The sequence below is a fragment of the Homarus americanus genome, unplaced genomic scaffold (assembly GCF_018991925.1).
Source record: "Homarus americanus isolate GMGI-L3 unplaced genomic scaffold, GMGI_Hamer_2.0 scaffold53502, whole genome shotgun sequence".
NCBI classification, from domain to species: Eukaryota; Metazoa; Arthropoda; class Malacostraca; order Decapoda; family Nephropidae; genus Homarus; species Homarus americanus.
In genome coordinates this window covers 240,892-259,221 of record NW_024737993.1, presented here as the reverse complement: position 1 = coordinate 259,221, position 18,330 = coordinate 240,892, and the positions used below count along the sequence as shown (strand labels likewise).

General features: G+C 44.3%; 1 protein-coding gene across 1 annotated transcript in view; it reads right to left on the bottom strand.

The window, feature by feature from the left end:
- Nucleotides 1-1,595: 1,595 nt before the first annotated feature.
- Nucleotides 1,596-18,330, bottom strand: part of LOC121873643 (mushroom body large-type Kenyon cell-specific protein 1-like) — a 52,587-nt gene continuing 35,852 nt past the window's right edge. Inside the window, exons 3-4 of the mRNA XM_042377293.1 lie at nt 3,179-3,283; nt 1,596-1,660 (exon numbers count right to left, since the gene is read on the bottom strand). Coding sequence (XP_042233227.1) covers nt 1,596-1,660; nt 3,179-3,283 — 170 coding nt within the window. The remainder of the gene's footprint in view (nt 1,661-3,178; nt 3,284-18,330) is intronic.

Genomic DNA, 18,330 nt, shown 5'->3' with positions numbered 1-18,330 from the left:
ATACATACATACATACATACATATAATAATAATGATTGCACTTCGTGTAACGAGGATGGCCGGCCCAAGGGTCACCTAGGCTTGAATTTGTTTAAGGTGTAGAAGCTGTCGCCAACACAACAACCACACCCTGGGTTAACGAGCTGCATGACCCAGTGTCAAGGAATAGTCTGAGAAAACCGGACAACTCGCCAACTGCACTGGCTAACCATTACCCCGAAACACGATCCGCAAATCGATTAACATTCGGGTTCCCAATTACTGCTGGGTAGACGTAAATACACACATACATACTTGACTTCCAGCTGTGACCTTCGACCTTCATTGAAATGCCACACCAAACATATTAAAACCTGTACAAAACGTTTACCTTCTTTTAAGTTTGAAGATAATACGAGACGGACAGACGGACAGACAAACGGACGGACGGACAGATAGACAAAACTAAAAGAAAAATACCCCCACCCCCCTCCCATCTCTCTCTATAGCTGGGGATCTAAAATATATTGAAAACCTAATCTAGTCACGCAGAAACATCAAAAGGTCGGCTGTAAAACCCCACTGATGAGCTCTGAACACTTTTCGCTTGATCCTACACACAATCTGATAACAAACATCAAAGTGAAAAATTCAGTAGAAAAACTATAACTAGCAACAAAATAAAACGTATTAAAAAACTTTACCAAGTCATCCACGTGCGGGTATAACTAAGCTAATAAGGTGTCATCCCACTAGCTCGTATGGATGGTTCTGCTCGTCAACACCAGGGGATGGATGGTTCTGCTCGTCAACACCAGGGGATGGATGGTTCTGCTAGTCAACACCAGGGGATGGATGGTTCTGCTAGTCAACACCAGGGGATGGATGGTTCTGCTAGTCAACACCAGGGGATGGATGGTTCTGCTAGTCAACACCAGGGGATGGATGGTTCTGCTAGTCAACACCAGGGGATGGATGGTTCTGCTAGCCAACATCAGAGAAGGGATGGAGTCTTACTAGCACAACACCATGAGATAAAGGGTTCTACTAGCCAACAACACCAGAGACCAACTAGCCAAGGAGAGACGGACCAACAAGCCTACAGCCGAGGATAGACCAGCCACCCAACAAGACATCCATGATATATACCGCTACGAGGAGTGTACAGGCGGTAGCAGTGTGGTACTAGACTTGGCCACTCAATATGAAATGTTCTCAACCTGTCTTTTGGGAGGAACAAAACATCCCAGAATAAACTGACACTCTAGTGATTATATTAACTCCCCCGCCCCGCCCCGCCCCGCCCCGCCTTCATCCAACACGAACATATTTTTTCTTCCAAAGTTAAATTTAGTTAAGGTCGTAATAATTAGAGAGGAACAGCCTTCAAACTCCTGGAATGGGTTAGGTTAGGTTAGGTAACGTACATATGTAAAATGATGCTCATTGGGTCATAGTATTTCACCTTACAGATTTATGAACAGGTATCTCGACTATATTGGCCCAACGATCACTATAATAAAAAAAACAAAAAAAAACAAGACCTTCATATCAACCCTCACCCCCTTCCCTCACCCCTCACATTCTCACCCTCCCTCCCTCACCCCTCACAGGATTCACCCCTCACAGGACAAGGTAGCTAGCTGTACAATATCACGTTCATCAGGGTAGTAAAACTTGCCTGGAGATTCGGATACAAAAACTCTTAGTTAGTTTTAGCGACCATAACAGTGACCCAGGAACCCCCAGATCGATAGGGACCTTTCACTCCCTGGCGGTAAGGTGTGTATAACAGTGGAGTATCGTGTTCACTGTTGCATGCCTTCTCCAGTTACGGTTCGGAAGGTAAAATATTTTCACCCGATCAAAAAATAAATAAATAAATAAATAAATAAAAGAGGAACAGATAAACTAAAGGCCTGATTTCTCCCTACGTAAGGATTATGACACACACACACACACACAAACAATCTAAGTAGCTGGTCCCTTTACAAACATAAAAGGCCCACCAAAGTCTTTTATATCAATTGTTCAAAAAAAAAATCGTAGTCTCAGTGTTCAAATGTTACGGTTCTTCCATCTGTCAACAAACACTACCAAATCTAACAAACAGTTCCCCTGGGGTGTGTGTGTGTGTGTGTGTAGAAGACAAAAATCAAGAGAAACAACCGACAAACAATCACACACACACACACAAAATCCTTTCTCGTCCAGCACCTGAGAGGCGGGCGGCACAAAAGCAAAACTAGGATGAGTAATGGTGGTGGCGCAGAGCAGGCAGACCAGGGCGCGGTGCAGGGGTGGGCTAGGTGCAGTACTGGTGGGTTGGGTGTTGGGGTGGGTTGGGTGGGTGCTGGAGTGAGCTAGGTGCAGTACTGGTGGGTTGGGTGGGTGCTGGGGTGGGGTGGGCTAGGTGCAGTACTGGTGGGTTGGGTGCAGGGGTGGGCTAGGTGCCGGGGTGGATAAACTAATAGCGTCTTGGCAACTCGAGTAGCGGTAAAAGATATCTCCTTAATTACATCATCAAATACTGACAAATCCACATTCTAGTAACCTCGTGTTTAGGTGTTACTTAAAATCACAGTGGACACAACCTCAAGACGTGAAGTGGTGACAAGAAGAAACGACGACTAAAGGAAACAAAACTACGAACACCGAGATAAAAGTAAAAAGACAAACACAACGATCATTCACGTCACACCTTCTCACCATGCGCCCCCCCCCCCCTTACGTGAGGTAGAGTACAATGTTGGAGACTTTAATACTGTGTTTATATGTGTCCGCTCTACTGCCAGGCTCCCAGCGGCCTCGAAGGGAAATACTAAAACTGGCGTCTCACATCCTCATTCACTCCCCTTTAAATTGTTAGATAAGTGAGCCATAGTGGTAGGTCAGGCACAGTTTGGCTTCCTTTCAGCCGTCTCCAACCCACTACCACACCACTCGGTATCCTCAGCCGGACAGAGACACAAACAGCGGGTAGACTCAGTTGTCAGCACTGTTTACACGGGATATTTGCGGCAGTTCACGACACACACACACTACCAACACACCATGTGGGGTTAAGCATAAGGTAACACACACACACACTACCAACACACCATGTGGGGTTGAGCATAAGGTAACACACACACTACCAACACACCATGTGGGGTTAAGCATAAGGTAACACACACTCACACACACACTACCAACACACCATGTGGGGTTAAGCATAAGGTAACACTCACCTTCACTGCCAAGTTGGTTTCGCGCATGCGCTGGATGGTCTCCTGTATTCCTTGCAACTGACGAATATTCTCGTCTGGAAAGAAAAAAAAAACAATATTAATTTATACATACCAAAAAAAATAACACGTAAATAGGAAAGCAGCATCAACAAAAAAATAAACAAACAAAATACAACAGTGAACTTGAACTCTGTCCCAGTGATCCCAAAATCCCTCGGTGATTCTCCTGCCTCCTAGAGCCTCATAGCCTGTGTAATCTCGTTTCCATTTGTGCATGAAACCTCAACCGACAGTCAAGACAAGGCCTTGACAGTAAATGTGTCATGAAAGACGTGGGGAGGAGCACGGCTGGGCCAGGAGGGAGGGAAGGGGGACAGGATGAGGAGGGAGGGGGGGACAGGATGAGGAGGGGACAGGATGAGGAGGGAGGAGTGACAGGATCAGGAGGGAGGAGGAGGAGGGACAGGATCAGGAGGGAGAGGATCAGGAGGGAGGGAAGGAAGCAGGATCAGGAGGGAGGGAAGGAAGCAGGATCAGGAGACAGCCCACCAGTTCAAGTGTTGGGGTGGTATGTTTTTTCAGTAGCCGCCCGAGTATGGAGCACAGGTGGGTGGCTGCAGAGAATGACAGCCATACGCGGCGAAAAACTGACTGGCACATATTCCAAGAACCAAGACTCACAGATCTCCCAGTAACAGAGTTAACCCTTCAGAGTTTGGCACACCTGAAGCGTTTATGGTCAGGTGAAGAGGAGCTTCAGAAGAGGAGCTGCAGAAGAGGAGCAATAGAAGAGCTACAGAAGAGGAGCTATTTAAGAGGACCAACAGAAGAAGAGCTACAGAAGAGGAGCTATATAAGAGGAGCTATATAAGAGGACCTACAGAAGAGGAGCTATATAAGAGGACCAACAGAAGAAGAGCTACAGAAGAGGAGCTATATAAGAGGAGCTATATAAGAGGAGCTATATAAGAGGACCTACAGAAGAGGAGCTATATAAGAGGACCAACAGAAGAAGAGCTACAGAAGAGGAGCTATATAAGAGGAGCTATATAAGAGGAGCTATATAAGAGGACCTACAGAAGAGGAGCTATATAAGAAGAGCTACAGAAGAGCTATATAAGAGGAGCTATATAAGGGGACCAACAGAAGAGGAGCTATATAAGAGGAGCTATGAGAGGACCAACAGAAGAAGAGCTGAAGAGGAGCTATATGAGGGACCAACAGAAGAGGGAGGCTGCAGAAGGAGCTGTATAAGAGGACTAACCAACAGAGAGGGCTATATAAGAGGGCTATATAAGAGGACCAACAGAAGAAGAGCTACAGAGAAGAGGGCTATATAAGAGGAATATATAAGAGGACCTACAGAAGAGCTACAGAGGAGCACCAGACGTAGGAGACAACACACTAATGGAAGCCGCCAAGAGGGGGCGTCACAATACGCGCCAATATCACCTTTGCTGCTGCTGGTGTTAAAGGGAATATGTTCAGGTACCTCCTCGCATGATATACCCCCAAGTTTTGCAAAGTCATGCTTACACAACCACCACGGAAGATAATTCTCTCTCTCTCTCTCTCTCTCTCTCTCTCTCTCTCTCTGCATCTCTCTCTCTCTCTCTCTCTCTCCTGTACAAGTGAACTAATAAACTTGAGAAAAAAGACAACATTCCCTAAACAGCTCCCGATATTCCTGTAGCTATCATGATGTTGTTGTGGTGGCCGGGAGGACACACACACACCACACACACACACACACACACACACACACACACACACACACACACACACACACACACACACACACACACACACACACACACACACACACACCCCATGATGATGTAGATAGGTCAGTAGTACGTCATTATTAACACGAGGCTTTAAAATGTCTTCGTAAACTGTAGGATCCCAGCAATTAAAAAAAATATATATATTTTTTTTTCCAAGTAACTTTCTCTCCGTATTGTCACATTCCACTCAAGTAGATAATTTAAACAGTGCGGGAATAATTCGACACGAGGCGCCGCTCTTCGTATGTTTGGTCTCATTATCGTGAAAACATTTAGAAGAATTATCATCAGGTTCATTTATGTGCGGCCGGTGTACACATGCATGTTGATCTGTTTGAAGAGTTTATATAGGTCACACTGTACTGGGAACTCCCACTTTCATCATCACCCAGTAGTCATCACTCACACTCATCACCAGTAGTCATCACTCACAATCATCACCTTGTAGTCATCACTCACACTCATCGCCATCACCCTGTAGTCATCACTCACACTCATCACCAGTAGTCATCACTCACAATCATCACCTTGTAGTCATCACTCACACTCATCGCCATCACCCTGTAGTCATCACTCACACTCATCACCAGTAGTCATCACTCACACATCATCATCACTAGTAGTCATCTCTCACACTCATCACCAGTAGTCATCACTCACACTCATCACCCTATAGTCATCTCTCACACTCACCACCATCACCACCCTGTAGTCATCACTTGCACTCATCACCACCCTGTAGTCATCACTCACACTCATTACCCTGCACATTCCCCTAACAGTATAGTATCCCCACTCACTCCCTCTCCTTCCCACTCCCTCCCTCTCCTTCCCTCTCATTCGCCTGTCTCTTATTCCCACTATACGCTCATTGCCTTCACCCTGCAACGCCCACGTCTTACTCTTACGCACCGTGTTTCTACCCTGCCCCCTGCCACCACCCTCTGCCCCCTTACAGCACGCCCCCTGCCTCCCTTACAGCACGCCCCCTGCCTCCCTTACATTACCCTGCCCCCTTACAACACTCATCCCCTGTCCCCCGCCACAACCGACACGCGCGAGAAAACAGCAGTAAACGCCTCTGCAGGGATTATCTCTGACACACCAGGAAACAACGCACTCTTTATTCACACACACTCACGCCTCCCACAGCGCTCTACCACGCCACGAAAGAGAGAGAGAGAGAGAGAGAGAGAGAGATATCAAAACCCGCCACTCAGCATATTGCAAAACGTAAAACTCACTATAATAAATGAAGTTTCCGCTTTATGCATATTCACAAAACCGCTGCAACAGACACACACACACACACCACCATCTCATGAATCCTGATCCTGACCAAGGAACACGACATAAACCAGATTCACTACGAAACTCATACACTGTACAGTACACTCTTCGTCTCTCTTCCGTAGCAGACACTACCTGGTAAGACACGATGTAATGGCCAGATATTATTTATAAACTAGACATCATGTTTTTCTTTACAGCGGAGTTTTGTTACAGAAAATAAACCAACTGAACGATGCTAAATATATCTGATGGTTGAATCTCCATAACACATCGTAATTCTTTAATGCTACAAAATAAATAAGATGACATTACAACAACATGAAATATCTCCGGCTAACAATGATGTATCGATGTCAGTGTCCAATACGCCTCCTGAGTGTAAACCCCAGCTGACGAGATGGTGTGGTCGGACCTTACTGATCAGTGGTGATATTCAGAGTGAGGAATATAATGTGACTGATCTATACCTGGATTACGTTACGTTATATTATTAATAAAGCTCTTATTTCCTTGTTTGTATTATCATCTATATCATTGTACTTTTCGAAAACAATATTACGACATCACAAAGAAGAACTAACTTCTCCTCTTAAGATTCACTGGTTCTAACTTGGTGACCCCCCACCCCCCTCCCCGTCTACTGGTACCTAACTTTACACTTGAGGCTGTAAAGTGCAGTGCCATTACAGTGTCTCCTTTAGTATAGAAGGCTTTAATATCTGACATTGGGACCCGTATACTTATGAGACCTGTGGGACAAATCCTCAGGGACACACAGGGCAAGTTCAAGTGTTCGTCAGCAGTGTACTCAGCAGAACACCCCAAGGATACAAGGGTGTCTAGTGCTCGTCACCATCAAGGGGCGCCATATAACACATACATTAACATTTTCAACTTTTCAAAATACGAGTAAAATCTCAGTCCTAAATACAGCAAAATACAGAACAAGTGAAAATATGTTTGTGGTTGTTATCTGCACCAGCTACCATGGCTCAGGGACCTCTGCCATATATTTAATTCGCTGTCAAACTCACTTCATAGGCCCAATAAATCCTGTCATACCGTTATGGTTAATTCCACTATACATTCCTGATAATTCCCATCACTCTGCCTCCAGCCGCCCCTACCCATCCCCTCATCCCATTTGTTCTAGGTATCCCCGTCTGTCTCATCTCCCATTCACTTACCCTATCTCCTATCTCCACATACATCGGTCTACTCTAACTACCATCCCATATATGCAACCCATCTCACTCATCAGGCCAGGTTAGGGTTGACCCCGTGGCCTCACCATCCTCTTGTATCACCTGACTCACCGTAATCTGGTTCAGGCTCTACACATTAATGGTGTTTCTTCACAATACACCAACTCGCTTTTTTGTTAACATTATGTTACACGAGAGTAATATGACTCTTAGTGTTCAATGATATGAGGTCTTATTTCACCTGTTCCACTGTCACACATTATAGACTAAAGAGACAATATAAACTTACTGTACACTAACATTTCAGAAAATTATATATATATATATATATATATATATATATATATATATATATATATATATATATATATATATATATATATATATATATATATATATATATATATATATATATATATATATATATATATATATATATATATATATGCTGATAAACCACAAGGAAAGAAGAAAACACGTGCCCAAGCGCTGTGTAATTCACATCTTCAGGGGTGAGTACAAATAAGGTATATATACAGAGGAGGGTGAGACCAGGTCCACAATGGTCAGGTATTAGGTAATGACCCTACTAATCTTTAAATAGCACACAACGGTTGGTGATCAGGTCAGATGGTCAGGTGACCCGGCCTTTCTCACTGGTTACAAATCTTCTGGTCTCACCCTCCTCTGTGTATATACACCTTGGTTTGTATTTCTCTCGTCTGTACTCACCCCTGAAGATGTGACTGTACGAAAGCGCTTTTGGGAACTTGTGTTTTCTTCCTTGTATATCAGCATATACCTAGATCACGCGCACCAGTGATTTAATACTTATATATATATATATATCATATATATATATATATATATATATATATATATATATATATATATATATATATATATATATATATATATATACATACATACATACATACATACATACATATATATATATATATATATATATATATATATATATGTGTGTGTGTGTGTGTGTGTGTGTGTGTGTGTACACAAACGAACGAAGGAACAAATCCTTATTCTGTACAGGCTCCCCAAAATCCAAAGACCTCACGCCGAGAACCCAGCAGTAGCTCTCCTTATGTAAGCAAACTTTGGGGAGCAAGTCTGCCAAAGGACTGAGGAGGGTAAAGCGGTGGGAGGGGAGGCGCCATCAGGATAATCCCAGCGAGGAGGTGGAGGCTCCCAGGGACGAAAAGAATGCTCGGACCCTCAGAGGTAAACATCTCTTCAGAGCCTTCAGCTACTACAGTGATGTCCAGAGGCCATCACTGTCAGGAATCCTTAAAATCTTCAGGAGTCACAGAAATAAAAAGCGAGTGTTATACAAGGCGACACTCTCTTTCCCCAACATTTGTATGCAATGGTTAACACAGTCCTGGACACCCCGTCCAGATCAAGGCCTTTGTCAACAACTGGTAACACCAAGCCTTTCATTATCGAGGCAGTCCTTTGTGCCCTGGACAAGAAAAAAATTATGGAATCAGTCCCATCGCAGTTGGTGACTTCCTCTTCCACGTGTCCGCCGGGGAGCCGACTCACTTTCTAAAAAAATGTCAGGAAAAACTGAGAAAAAATAAAAAATCTCTCTCTCTCTCTCTCTCTCTCTCTCTCTCTCTCTCTCAAACACACACAATATTGGCATTAGATTATAAATACAAAAAGAAATCAACAAGATATCGAAATAAAATAAATTTCATTCAGAATTTACCACAAACATTTACATGAAAACCCACCACTGGCTCGAAGACGTCTCTGATCTCCTGCAATTCATTAATACAGTGTTACTCTCCACCAAAAGACCATCACTGTGGACACACACACACACACATCCTATACTCCCCCTTGTACTAAACGGTTAGGCTAAGTGTACACATCTTATTTCTTGATATTAATTTTCCTGTGTGTGCACATTGTATACAAGATGATTTTCAAGTAAAGTTATTATGTGTAGACCAACGTGTGTCATACCCAATGTGAAGAACAGCCTCTATGTGTGATGTAACTGTACCCGAGTTGTCCTTACTCAATAACTAATTACAATTTATTATAAGGCTTAAGTATTATCGTTTATTAAAGCAGGAGTGTTTATATTCCCAAAGAAACAGTGATTAAAATAATTTGTTGCGATAAGAAAATTGGTAACTCACTCCCTACCCACCTCCCTCACTCCCTACCCACCTCCCACACTCCCTATCCTACCCCCTCACTCCCTACCCACCTCCCACACTCCCTATCCTACCCCCTCACTCCCTACCCACCTCACCCCATCACTCACCCCCACCCAGACCTCACCCCCCCACTCACTCCACCTCCCACACTCCCTATCCTACCCCACCCCCTCCTCCCTCCCACCCACACCTCCCCCTACCCCCTCACTCCCACCCTACCCCCCTCACCCCTACCCACCTCACTCCTATCCCACCCCCTCACTCCCAACCCAACCCCAATACTTTCTACTACAAGGAGCTCTGAGTGCACAAACAATACAATAATTAAAGACTGGATATCTCTAAATAAAGTCTCGACTCCATCTCAAAGGTAAATGTCTGTCTGTGGTTCTCTGTCTCTCATCTTCTCGTTAGTCGTCCCATTAAACAATCAGGCTGAGTCAAAGTCAAGTCTCTCGGTGATCTTTAAATATTGGGATGGTAATAATGACTCTGGTGTAGTGAGAGACATGAGCCCTTGTGTCCTACCCAAGATCAATTATAATCCTCATATGATGCTAAAGTGTTTCTCATCCATCTTTTAAACCATGCGAGAGAAATTTACCACAACCAAAATATTCAATAAACTACAACCTAATCTAATCAAGCCAAGCCAAACCTCACCTCACCTCACCTAACCTAACCTAACCTAACCTAACCTAACCTAACCTTACCTTACCTTACCTAAACTAACCTAACCTAACCTAACCAAACCTCACTTCACCTTACCTAACCTAACCCCACCATAAGGATCAGAGCTCAAGAAAGGTTGAAACATATTATAAAATGGGTCCTTCCTGTTTCACCTGTGAGCCTCGTTTCACCTCGCACACTGTACACAAACCTGACTCGTAAGGTGGCGGGGTGGGTGTAGGGAGAGGCAGCCTGGGTGAAGGAGACGACTGTAAACATTACGTCATTGTGAAGCGGGTGGTGGAGGGGGGGGTAGGGAGGGGGGAGGGAAGGGGAGAGGGAAAAGGACCCGTTCTGAAGAGGCTCATTCCACTGTGCATCTCCCTCCCTTTCTCCTTCCCTCCCTGATCCCTCATACACGCCTCACCCCCTCATACACGTTTCCCCGCCCCCGTTATATCCAACAATAATCGATACAGCCACCATCTGAATATCATCTCTCTCTCTCTCTCTCTCTCGTTTATCCATATCAATTTCGTTTCTTTTTATAAGTTTGTGATGCCGTAACTACCGTATAGTCATTTCCGATCAAATATGAAAATGTACAAAAAAAAACTATGTGAAAATTACTGTAGTGGATTATATAAACAAAGAATAAATTACTAAACATGTAAGTTGGGAGAGTAATGGCTGGCTGGTGTCAACAGATGCCTCGCCTTGTGCTGCACTAAAATGAAAAATTGATTCTGCCATTTTACGGACAGACTTATGGACGATTGAAAGTAGATCTTAAGTTCGATTACGGCTTCAGTAATTAGATAACAGCAGCAGTAATAATAATAATAATAATAATAATAATAATAATAATAATAATAATAATAATAATAATAATATACTTCAGATTGTCCAAAAAAATCTTTCAATTGTGTATAACTTTGAGAGAGAGAGAGAGAGAGAGAGAGAGAGAGAGAGAGAGAGAGAGAGGCACGATTATGTCTGTTCCCTCTCTCCCGTCTTCTACACAACTGCCTTAATCCAGTTGGTTGCCTGTGGTGCAACTCTCGCTCGCTCTAATTCTCTCTCTCTCTCCTTGTATTCCAGGACCTTCCTTGTTCACTCCCTCAGGTCATCTACATTTACCACTGGCTCTTACTTCCCCCACCAGCCAGGAATCTCTTCAGTTTTTCTCTTCTCTCCAACCGCAGCAGCCGACCCCAGCACCCGACCCCAGCACCAGTCCCCAGCACCAGTCCCCAGCAGCCGATCCCAGCACCCGACCCCAGCACCCGACCCCAGCAGCCAACCTCAACACCCAACACCAGTACCCGATCCCAGCATCCGTCCCCAGTACCAGACCCTAGACAGAGCTCAAGTCACCTCGGCTCCAAGACCACAGCCTGACCTTCCCATCTACACAACGTTCACTCATATACTTATATAATGTACCATACCATCTCGAGCCGCTGCCACTCTTCACCGCTACACTTGACATACATCCCCATAAGTTCTTACCTCTTCTGTCACTCCACCTCCCGTCTTTTCCTCGTCAGGGTCTGCTCACCCCTGCCCCCTCCCTCACGTCAGCTCCCTCCTCCCCCCTCCTCCAGCCGTGAGTAGCCGAGGTGGACGACTGGAAAGGCACAAGGAGGCACTCGGGCCTGGGAATTAATGAGGGGTGCCGTGAGGGGGGGAACCTGACCGTCTTGTTCACCTTACACTACACGACCTCCCTGCCCCCCCTTTCTACCATTTTTTTCTCTCACCTACCATGTAACTCACACAGCCAGTACTCTTCCTACCATGTACTCACACAGCCAGTACTCTTCCATGTACTCCACACACACACACCAACTCAATAGGTCTCTCTCTCTCTCTCTCTCTCTCATCTTCCACTATAACCCTCAACGCCCGGCAGATCAGGACAGTTTAAACAGGTTCTGATGGGTCAGTCATTAACTGTGACCCGGTTACTGTTACCTGTCCGTCGAGGCAACACGTCTCCTCATCCTCCTAGTACTGACACAGGTAACTAGGTAAAGGTGGAGTTAGAGACAGAGATGATAAAGATGGAGCTAGAGACATGATAAAGATGGAGCTAGAGAGAGACATGATAAAGGTGGGGTTAGAGAGAGAGAGAGAGAGAGAGACATGATAAAGATGGAGCTAGAGAGAAACATGATAAAGATGGAGCTAGAGAGAGACATGATAAAGATGGAGCTAGAGAGACATGATAAAGATGGAGCTAGAGAGACATCCCACTACGCTTAAGTTAGTCTACCAAAGTCTATTTTTTTTTCTTGTAATTAAATGAACTAAAAGGAAACGTCACCCCGGTAATTCTGTAGTGCTTAAAAAATTTCAACCCGACTCTGAAAAATTAATGGTGTATTTCCGACGTGTAAACAAAAGAAGGTGTAAACAGTTTAACATGACGTTACCCGAAGTGTTCCCCTCTCAACCACACCACAAGTTACTCTTCCTGTAATTACCGCCACTCATATTCCATGACTTTAGATAAATTAAAAAACATTTTCTTTGATGTCTTCATAAAATTAGTCGACCTTAATTTAAAAAGTTACCCAAAGGATTAAAAAAAAATTACGTTCTGAGAAAAATGCTCTTTGATAAATATACAGAAGTCATTTTATCTATCACCATAATAATAAACAATACAATGATCTAGGGTTAATATCGCCAGTCTTTGTCTTAAACTACCATGACTGAATTGTCTCTCTCCCGCACACAAAAGTTTCTCCCAAATTTCACTCAGCCAGCCTCTCCACTCTCAGCTAGCCCTACCCCTCCCACCTCTCCCCTCTCAGCTGGACATGTCACCTGTGAATCACCTCACACCTGTCCTGGCTACCACCTTCTCGCCACAAGTATCACTCTACACCTGGTCATCCACTTCCAAGGACAGGTGCAGGCAGGTGTGGTGGAGGGCAAGAGTTGAGTCACACAAGGCCGCCACGGGACAAAGGCCTACCTGCTGGGCCGCCACCTCTCATGGCCCACTTATTGATTTCCAGTAATTAAAATGAGTGGCACAGGTGGAGGGCCCTCTCAGGTGGCATCTAGAGAGAGAGTGTCTGTCTCCCCCAACCCCTCCCCCCTCCCTCTCTCTCTCGTATCAGGAGGATGAGAGAGAGATAAGAAAAGCCTCTTTATCCCAGCATTTTATATCCTCAACCTCGTTATCGTCCCTCAGCACAACTTAAGGCTTCACACTATTGAAAGATAAACTTGTTACCGGGGTCTACAGAGGCCACCTGTAAACTAAAAGCTTCACTTGATCAACAGACTTGGTACACACACACACACACACACACACACACACACACACACACACACACACGGTCATGTAAAAAAAATGAAAACACAGGAAGAGAATGAGAGAGAAGCAGAGAATTAGTGAATGAGAGAGTCAACAGAGAGAAGCACACAACTGGGGGGAGGAGGCAAGGAGGTTATCTCAACACGTGACTGATGGCCGTATAATTTGCTTTCAGAACTGACGCTAATCTCTCCCCCGGGAGCTACACCCCCCAACACCCGTATAAAAGTCCGAGTCAGGGCGCATCACTTAATGTGTGGTTGAATACGTTTTGTTTTCATTTCATTGTGGGTAAAGGAACAGGGCGCCCGCAAACTACAGAACCTAACCTAACCTAACCCAACACTACCCTAACCTAACCTAAACTGTCTATAACCACAGTAGCTCTACATGTAATATTTAAAATAAATTACCTTTTATACCATCGTGTCCATAAGAAAAATAAGAAAAATAAGGAAACTAAGAAATGTATTACCATGAAACCGTGGCTGGTCCCGGGCAAAACGCATCGTCTACAGTATATAATAATGTAAACTGCCTCAAGAAGAGAAGCGATTTTGTTATTGTGCACCGGGATTCACCCCGCCAGGCAGACCGCACCAGCTTCCTTCTGGCTCTCTCGTCATTTATATTCACTGACGAAAGAAATAACAGCATTCATTTTAGCATTTATTCCAGGACTGACTCGCACTAAAACCCAGTACTCCAGATATATTTCCTCTACCACCAGCTGTCTGTGATACCACCAGCTGTCTACCTTACCACCAGCTGTCTACCTTACCACCACCTGTCTACCCTACCACCAGCTGTCTACCCTCCCCATCTGTCTACGATACCACCAGCTGTTTACCTTACCAGCTGTGTACCCTACCACCAGCTGTCTACCTTACCACCAGCTGTCTACGATACCACCAGCTGTCTACCTTACCATCTGTCTACGATACCACCAGCTGTCTACCCTACCACCAGCTGTCTACCATACCATCTGTCTACGATACCACCAGCTGTCTACCCTACCACCAGTTGTCTACCTTGTCTACCTTACCACCATCTGCCTACGATACCACCAGCTATTTACCTCCCCAGCTGTGTACCCTACCACCAGCTGTCTACCCTACCACCACCTCACTCACTAGAAATCAAAGCAAATTGGTCGCACGTGCACCTCCCAAAACCCTTATCATTAACAAACAATAATACATATTGTTTAAGTTCTCACATCAGTCACAAGAAATCATGCTTCTCTTTAAACACATTCATTGATTAACATTATTTAATTCAACAAGTAAATTAACCTCGACTTTAAATCCGTCCACCGACGCCTGCCAGTCTCTAACCCCATGACCTTCAACCCTTCACCTACTGATCCCAGACCGCCGGGAGGCAGAGAGCCACACATCACCACCATGGACGAAATGTTTTATACCATCGCCATTTTCAAGGGGTGGCATATTATACTGCCCTGTCCACCTGTCAGTCAAAAATATTTCCATTTATTAACTTTAAAAATTGACTCCCTAGAGCGAGAGACCATCACAATTTTCAACTCCATTAACCCTCTTCACTACGGGACGCTAATTTTAATATTTTATTTGGGTTAACACGAGACGATTTTATTCACCTCAGAGGGGAACCCGTACACGAGGGGTTAAACTTTCTGAGGCTTCTTAATCCCACCATCAAGTAATAACTCGAGGAAGAGATAAACAAGAAGGAACAGCTGTCACTTACCAATCAACAAGGTGTCCGTAACTCATCCCTAGACCAAAACAAAAAGCAAAAAACTCTCTATTGGGGTGATCAATGAATATCAGAATGAACACTAAGACTCCTGTTGTGTCGGTACGGTTGTCATAAGCCTTCGTCCGTTGTGTCATTTTCTCAACACAATTTTGCAAAGATAGTTTTTTTAAGTGACTGTAGGCCTACACTATCTCTGTCAAATTGGATCGGATTACTTTACAAACTTCTAATTAAAGACAGATAGGCACACACACTAACTGTTATCATGGACCGGGAAGGTTAAATAAACATAATCTAAATGACTAAAAGGTTTCATCTTTCTGCATTCACCAGTTTGAAGAGTGACAAAAAACAACATACTAACAACAACAACATACTAACAAAAACAACATACTAACAACAACAACATACTAACAAAAACAACATACTACAACACAATACTGACAACAACATACTGACAACATACTAACAACATACTTACAACAACAACAACATACTGACAACAACAACATACTGACAACAACATACTAACAACAACATAATACAAAACATAATAACAACAACAACATACTAACAACAACATACTAACAACAAGCGACATAGTAACAACATAGGCGACATATCACTAAATAAGTAAATAATTAGTAAATAAAAGTACATCGGACCTGCGCCCCTCCCTCCCTCCATCGTGTGTGGACACGGGCATTTGGACATGGGGTTGGGGGTGGACCAGGCGTTTGGACATAGGGATGGAGATGGGGCCGGGGTGGAGTGAACGGGTGAGGGGAGGGCGAACGGGGTGAGGGGAGGGAGTGAACGTGGGTGATGTTACAACCGGTTACTGTGTGCCCAACTTGTAATGCAAATTATATCATAAAATTTTTCTGGCCAAAAAGATAGTTTTTTTTTCCAATTCAGCTTAATTAGAACGATTGAAACCGGGTTAGCCTACACATTAAACGTGTAAGCTCAAGCCTGCAAATATTAGATCAACTTTTTATCATTATCACATTACGGCAACACACTAAAAATATCGCGTTTTTTTTCCTCCTACAACAGCGCCTCGCCTTGATCAACTCCCGCCAAGCTCCTGATATTGTTCTTCCTTATTCTTACCTCCCCCTTCCTCACTCGCCCATATCAACCCTCACTCACCCATAATCTCCCCTCTATACTGCCTCATTATCTGCCCTCACTCACACAATCTCCCCTCCCTACCCCATAATCTCCCCCTCACCCCCACAATCTCCCCACACACCCATAATCTCCTCTCCCACCCCATAATCTCCTCTCCCACCCCATAATTTCCCCTCCCACCCCATAATTTCCTCTCCCACCCCATAATCTCCCCTCTATACTCTTTCATCCTCAATGTTCAATAAATCTTCATAACATACATTTCCTAGTTTTTCCTCTCGGCGTCAATTTCCTCCTTAGACTGGCCATTGAATCTCCTCTTGTATAATGTCTGTTTTCCCCAGTCCTGTATATCACTGTAAAAATTTACTTAACCACTTAAGTATGATGATTTAAACCCTCGAGTATGATGATTTAACCCCATGAAGTATAATGATTTAACACCTTGAAGTATGATGATTTAACACCTTGAAGTATGATGATTTAACACCTTGAAGTATGATGATTTAACCCCTTGAGTATGATGATTTAACGTTTTAAATATGATGATTTAACATTTTGAGTACGATGATTTAACCCCTTGAGTACGATGACTTCTTAAGGGGTTACGTCATCGTATTCAGGAGTTAATCAAAGGAGTTGTGAGTGAGTGTGTGTGTGTGTGTGTGTGTGTGAGTGTGTGTGTGTGAGTGTGTGTGTGTGTGTGTGTGTGTGTGTGTGTGTGTGTGTGTGTGTGTGTGTGTGTGTGTGTGTGTGTACTGACCCCTCACAAGGTGGCCGACATAGGTTATTAGTCTCTCTTTTTGTATATGTCAACAAAGGATCATCCTGTTCTGTAAAAGTAATCTGTAACTCAACAAGAGAGAGAGAGAGAGAAGAAGAGAGGAGAAAAGAAAAGGAGCGAGAGGTAGGTGTGTGATATTCTTACAAGATATAATTAAAACTTAAGATCCCTAAAACACATTTATAGAAGCAATGATTCACCTAAAACTCTTAATGTTATACTACATAGCACCGCATCCAATTACCTCTAAATGGCTGCGTTTTATGGACCCTTCCTAACAAAACCTGCGGGAGTCAAGTGCTGCTTAAAACTGGCCCGGAATTATGTATTTTACGGTGAAATGTTTACTCAGTGATACTATGAACATAACCTTTGTGATGTCATGCGTCTTTTGCCTCGGTCACGATATTTTCTACTATATAACACGTGTATACTTAAGTGATAATCCCTCCAGGCTTCAAAATCAATCGCAGTTTGGTTCTGGGTCAAGCACAGGGCGCCCGACCCGCTAGTACCTCGCTGAAAATAAAGGCGCTGGGGTGGTGACGCTCCGGGAGGCTTTCGGCAGCTCTTCTTTAGTTAGGTTCAACTTGCACACTCCACCATCATCCCTGCCACCACGGTGTCTCCACACTAGGAGCACAACACAACTGGGGTCCCCTTCACTTCACACAGAGGAACACCACACCAGGGGAGGCCACTCTACAGTCAGATGACACACCAGATGCTTCCACCTCCAGTCTACACCAGGGACAGTTACACTTGGGGGTGGACACTGGGGTGGCGGGAGAAGGACAAAGGATAAATCGGGACAACACATCAGTATGAGGTAACCACGTGTTGGGTCGACCACACGAGGGGAGCTACACTAGGGGGGGGGGCTACACTAGGGGGAGGAGGAGCTACACTAGGGGGAGGGGGAGCTGCACTAGGGGAGTGGGGGGGAGCTACACTTGGGGTGAGGGGAACTA